The following is a 6,271-nucleotide window of genomic DNA, read 5'->3' as shown; positions in this document are numbered from 1 at the left end:
ATCCACGCCAGACAACCAGGTTCAAGAGTCAAATCCTCGAAACAGTATTTGCCGATTCCGATGTTTTCCTTCGTCCACGTAATTTTTTCCATCACCATTTTGTGAAAGTACGGTGACCCAAACTTGTTTTTAAAATATCACCATGCATCTTGACGAACGCTTTTCTTTCCCCTTCTCTTCCAACCAGTCAAAGTGTTTTGTAAATATTATTGTTAATACCATATATTTAAAAACGTTCAGTTTACTTTTTCTTGATGCCAAATTGTCATTTTCAGTTCCATCTATTGGTTCGACAGACAAGACTACCCAACCAGACATTGGCTATTATGAAGGTCTAGCTTACAGTTAGCCAGTCTGAGAGTGAATAGGATGCGACTAGCGTACTCCGGTGAGAAGCCCTACTCTTCTCAATGAGTGTCTTAGGATCTTAAGCGTGCCCCTAGCCCTTGTAGTATCCAATGGACCGTTCTAACCGAAGCTAGGTACGTATTTGTATTCTGGGGCAAGTCTTCTGAGGAAATCTAGGTAAGGACAGATTTCGTCCGTTTCCAATGTAAAGAAGGTTTTGACCATACTATAAATCGTACAAGGCAGCTGCAAAATGAGTTGACATATGTAGTTAAGTGCAAGATTAGAAAACATGTAGTTAATTACAACAAAATATCGGAAAACGTGTAATAATGTCGTAGAATTCCAAAGACAATTCCAAAATCAAAGAATATGTGAAAGAACAAAAATGAAGAATCTTTTGTTTTGTATACCATACTCTGTGCGCTTGTTTTTCTCACAATAGCATCAGTTTGGGGTCCCTAGAGGATGCCATCCATATAATCAAATCAACATGGCCTAAGTTCGAAAATGTGAAATATTCGTTAACGTGATGCAAACATTGATGCGCGCGCGGATGCCATCCATATATAACATGGCTTTATATGAAATAACAATATAAAAGAACCGTGTGATCTCTAACCGGATGGCCTAAAGTGCATTTCCCAAGTCACAATATCCACGGTGCACTATCGGGGCCCGTCAGCGGTTTGACCTATTGACTCTGGACATGCAAACCATCATGTCCCACGATGCCAAATAGATTTGTCTACTACTTAAGACCAGCTCATCAGCTTCACAAAGATATTGCCAGCAAAACGGGTTCTTACTGTGCAGCAGGAAGAAGACTATCCTTGTACGGGAGAGGCGCGGTGGCGATCACAGTTGGGGAACTTATCGATATCACTGCAGCAACCTGTTGGAATAATACCTTGCAATCAGTGACTATGCCAGAAAATCTATCTGTGGGTTATTTTGCAGGTCATTCTGCTGAATGCGTTACGTCTTTGCCTAGAAATACGTTAACACGTCCCCGTAGGAAGTGCAGGAGGCTCTAAACGCCTCTACAAGTGAAAATATGCTATCACTATTTCGACAAAAGGACATGTCGGTCCTGCAGCATGGTAAGGTATTGGACCTATTATTAAGATTTGATGAAAAACAACAAGTTTTACAACTTTCCACGCAAGTACAGTTCGAAATATTCAGTAGATTTCTAGTTATGGCTATACCTATCTGATAATAAAGCGCCAAAATGGCTGAGACCAAAGTCAGATATTTACACCTCTAACAATATGTTACATTGCAATAGATGCTTTGTTTTTAAACAAATCTACTGGATTTTTAATCAAGTAAAATTTGTGTCCATCCCAAGTCTAACCTTCATAAACGTTTTAACTAAGTCATTCGACAAGTCACAGTTTTTAAGATCAAGAATGGTAATACAGTACATGTATCTGACGCACCTTGTCCAAGTGTACAGCCATGGCTAAGGCGATTTCTCCTCCCTTAGAGATGCCCAGAGCTCCCACCCCGGGACCGAGGACGGATGGCTGCCTCAGCAGCCAGTCTGTAGCCTCCTACGCGTCAATGAAAGAATTTTTGAAGACGGACGTTTGTCAGTCAGGTCGCCTACAGCCATGTTGGTGTCCTTCATTTGCATTTTCAACGGTCATATCTCAAGCGTGCACAGCTTTCTGGTATGTTTTATCTTTATACATAATCGTTATGAATGTTACTATTTTCTTCTGTGAGCTATGCACACTTAATGGAGTTATTTGAGAAGGCCAAAATGTCGCTAGATGTCAGAAAACGCTTGAGCGAGCTAAGATTTAAACATATCTGCGATAATATCCATGCTAGGCTCCCTATGACGTAACGGCAAATGCTCCATTAGGTCATTGGTGTACCTCAGCGTACCGGTCCTGCGTATTTTACTCTACATGATCAGCAAGAGATCGTCAGCAGTAATCATTGTGTATATGTTCAGAAGTGATCGTTAGTGACCTCACTCGCTTACACATTGCCGTGAGGAGTACAACACTGGTTCGGATAATTAATTTACCAATAATTACAAAATAACATGACGATGAGTTAAAAACATTACATTAAGCTCTTAAGAAATCTCCAAAGCATGCCTTGACGACAAAACTGGTGTATATTTTCCATTACCTCGAAGTAATCCAGATCAATGTCTGTCACATCTTTTGGAAGGTCATCGTAATTGAAGTAAGCCAGTGCCAAGGCTGCGAAGCCGCGGGACGCCAGCAAGGCAGCCCGTCTCTCCGTCAAACCTCCGAGGACTCCATACATGTCAAGAACTCCTGGGAACTTCCCCGGACCTGCAAAAGAGCAAATTATGATGTGCACGCTGGTGTGGCAACTTAAAGTGTATTGCATAACAATTGTATCAAGTACAATGTATGCAAATAGCATGGAATAATTACAACTACGAACTGTGCTAGTGTACTAGTCTAACATCATTACTCGATAAATTATACAATGAAATAGTACGTCTCACTTGATGGCAGGGTTTTACTAGAGTTTCACGACCTCATACCTTCACCAAATGATTAGAACCTTTTCGACCTAAGTACCATGAGTGTATTTCATTTATCGTGCAAATAAATTCGTCATTTGCATAAGGTATCTCAGTTGATCATCTTCTCCACACGAAAGAAGATGTTGTATTAAGTATGACAGTGTTATCTTCACAAAGAAGGCTATTCTAGCATTTTCCAATAGATCATGTAAATCAGGCCCTGATTTGCATAATCTATATTCAACCATGTTTAACTTCACATAACTTCCAAATGCCACAAGTAGGAAATTCTAGCTATTTACCAATATGGAGTTACAGCATTTTCTCATTAACTATGCAAATTGTCTTCATTTTTGTAACTTTTATCTATCAATAACCCTCTATTGTTACATATGTTAAAATAGTCGTATCATGGAATTCAGGGTTTTTAAAATCCTCCATTAATTATGCAAATTACGGGTGTTCACTAACCGGGTGGCAGAAACAGCGTCCCTCGGATGCGTCCCTCCTTCACAGGCATCCTCTTCACTCCATCCGCCATGTACCACCACTCGACACACGTGTGGGCAAGACGTGGAAGAGTATCTTCTTCCATCACATCAACATGTCCTTCGTGTACACTGATGTCAACTAGGTGTGGTGTTGTCACGTTTTCCGTATCCAGACGTTGACCAAGACTCTGACCCGGCGAGGGCTGCATGCTCCAGAACAGCCCCATCTGTTCAACACCTGTAAAAGGATTGGGTGTTGGCAGTTATGTGTTTGTGACGTTCTGTGGCGTCCACCATATTGATAGGTTACAAACGAGAGGCATGTATTCAAGATCGCAGAACACAGTATTTATCCCAGACACCCGTAGTCAACAGAGGCTCGGCAACGATGGTACGAAACAATACTTGGAATGCCGTTTTCGACAATGTGGGTTCAATTATGAAATTTGTTCGTTCGTTCGACGTAAATCTGTGCTTGGATATCATAACATTCCACTAATGTGCGTCGACTGCAATTAACATGACTTCCGCTGAGCTTTATATAAAAGTTTTAGTTCATTTTCAAAAAATTTGTAGATTTTACCCTGAACTCAACTATTAGATTTGTGTACCTTTCTTCTACACCCTACTTCAAATGTTGAAGCGTGAAAGCTTCTCGCCTGGGGGCCCTTAGCCAAAAATCCCTATATGTTTTGAATAACATTATTTTCTCTTTCGGCAAGATGAACGCCATTGTCAATTTCTACGTTTTCTCTTCTTATTTTTTTTTTTTACTTTTACAGTGAACTGTCTTTCTTTCCTTTGGTAGATACACATCTTCACGGGTAATTGGCAGTATTGAATGTATTGAACAAAGCTACCGGCTTGCGGATACTGACAAGAATGTAGATGTGGCTTGTTGTCATTACCCTATTTTGTAATAGAAATGCTCATCTCCTGTTTAATGACGTTAACGTTGAGACCAGTTTCATTTACTTATTACAGAATACAGAAATACATTTTTGTTAGTTGTAAAATCAAGTTTAATCGCTTTGATTGTTGTTGCAAGATTTATGGCGCGGTGAGCGCCGTGAGAGCGCCGTGAGAGCGCGGTGAGCGCCGTGAGAGCGCCCAAGGTGGGATCAAAGGACCGCAGCGAGCGCTCAAGGATCGCAGCGAGTGCTCCAAAAGGATCGAATGGTCTTATGACTGTAGTTAAAACAAATTTCATTCTTGAAGTGGTGTATCTCGAATTTCTGGGAATTTTGTGGTAAAATCATAGTTTTGCTCGTTGGTAATACAAATTGACGAATAACTACAAGTCCTTGCTTACATTCAAATTAAATTCCCTCCAAGTTTTATTGTCAGTTGTTCAAAATGTGTTTCAAAATTCTGTGATTTACGTTTCTATTAAAACGTAGAATTATAAAATATATTCATTGCAAACAGTTTACATGCCAGACAACACAGAAAAAACAAGTTAAACATACATATATTACTTAAGACACACACTGAGCGACCGTGCAGCGACCAAAATTGAATCTACTTTTCCTTGATTGTATCATTCAATATGATGCAAGAGATAAAGGTATGACTGAGAAGACAACAAAGCACACAAAACGTAACAAAAATTCGTTCTTTATCTCTGGAATTCGTTGAGTGATCTCTGAAATCTTTGGTCACTCATAAAAAGTTGCTGACATTTGACACTTTGGTCAAGCTGAGAGCGCGCAAGGGTTGCCGTAGAGATTCCACGTGAGCACGTTTTCCAGGAGTTCGGCGCTCTCACGGCGACCTGGGCAATTTTACGTCGCCGTGAGAGCGCTGCGAGAGCGCCGTCCAAGTGGAATGGGGGTATAAGATGTACTTGCTGTGGCCTTAGAATATATAGTCTGTTTTATTGTTCAGGTAAAAGGGCATCCTCTAGCATGTTTGATCATACAGATCAGATGACAAACTCTATTCTACCGGTGGAGATCCCAATCGGAATCGGTGGCCTTTCTGTGCAGCTCAAATGAATATTCGCATACTGAAAGACCAAACTTTTCAACTTCAGTGCATGTCCTTTTAGATCAATGGATTGACTTGAAACTCAGGACTTATAAAATGGATGACCACCTCTTTACTCTGCTAACATCGTGGTTGCCATCAGAGACAAAGATCGAGATCCCTACAGGTAGAGTCATATGATAATCTCTACCCTCACAGCTGACATATGCACATCCAGGGTGCCTAATTATGAATACCTGTTTTACGGAATACATTCTAATTTTATGGAATATTCATAGGAATTTTGCGGAATATCCATATGAATTTTATGGAATTCGTGATTAGGCGAATTTTGCGGAATTCATATGATCATCACTCATTGGTTGGACCAGCGCATGGCTAACACCAATTCTCAGTCTTCGCTCTGCCAGTTGGTCTAAATTGTACCGATATGTCACCTTATAAGCCAATAGAAATGCCGGCTGAGGTTGTTGGTGTTTAACAGAACTGGATAAGCCCTAAAGTTCTTTAAAGCCAACATATCGTAAAAAGAAACAGAAGTCCCGAGGCCGCCATCTTGAATATTCAGCTCATGTCACATGACCCAGGCGCTGGCCCAACAAATTAGTAAGGGTCGTATGAATTCCGTAAAATTCTTACGCATTCCGTACAACTCGTATGAATACTTAGACACCCCTGATATAGGAACCTGGGCCTTCTCACCAGTGTACGGTCCCCCTAGAGAAGGCTGCTGACCTACGGCAACCCTGCCGCTGTCGTCGGCTCTGTAGTGTGCATATGACTGGAAGCGGTCAGTCCCCTCCACCAGTCGTGCCAGGAAGGTGACAGGTTGTCTGGGAGACAGACCCGCTACTCTGATGTCCACTGGAACGTCTACTAGGGCTCGAGCTGGGGAAACCAGCAAGGCAACCTGGCCGCTCAT

General features: G+C 41.3%; 1 protein-coding gene across 1 annotated transcript; it reads right to left on the bottom strand.

Moving 5' to 3' along the window:
* Positions 1-629: 629 nt before the first annotated feature.
* Positions 630-6,271, bottom strand: LOC136424025 (bile acid-CoA:amino acid N-acyltransferase-like). The gene is made up of 5 exons (XM_066412426.1): positions 6,052-6,271; positions 3,341-3,598; positions 2,500-2,669; positions 1,794-1,907; positions 630-1,243 (listed from the first exon to the last, which is right to left on the bottom strand). Exons 1-5 carry the CDS (start codon positions 6,269-6,271, stop codon positions 1,154-1,156), a joined length of 852 nt encoding a protein of 283 aa, XP_066268523.1. The 3' UTR covers positions 630-1,153.

The sequence above is a fragment of the Branchiostoma lanceolatum genome, chromosome 18, assembly GCF_035083965.1.
Source record: "Branchiostoma lanceolatum isolate klBraLanc5 chromosome 18, klBraLanc5.hap2, whole genome shotgun sequence".
NCBI classification, from domain to species: Eukaryota; Metazoa; Chordata; class Leptocardii; order Amphioxiformes; family Branchiostomatidae; genus Branchiostoma; species Branchiostoma lanceolatum.
Note: the sequence above shows the minus strand (reverse complement) of the source record. Positions and strands in the feature narration are given on the sequence as shown.

Bases quoted from the DNA above. Each gene is read 5' to 3' on its own strand.
- LOC136424025 (XM_066412426.1), bottom strand. From the start codon at position 6,271: ATGAGCGGCCAGGTTGCCTTGCTGGTTTCCCCAGCTCGAGCCCTAGTA. The intron at 3,599-6,051 runs GTGAGAAGGCCC...ATCCTTTTACAG, and splicing joins TCTAGGGGGACCGTACACTG to GTGTTGAACAGATGGGGCTG. The intron at 1,908-2,499 runs GTAATGGAAAAT...ATTGACGCGTAG, and splicing joins TTGATCTGGATTACTTCGAG to GAGGCTACAGACTGGCTGCT.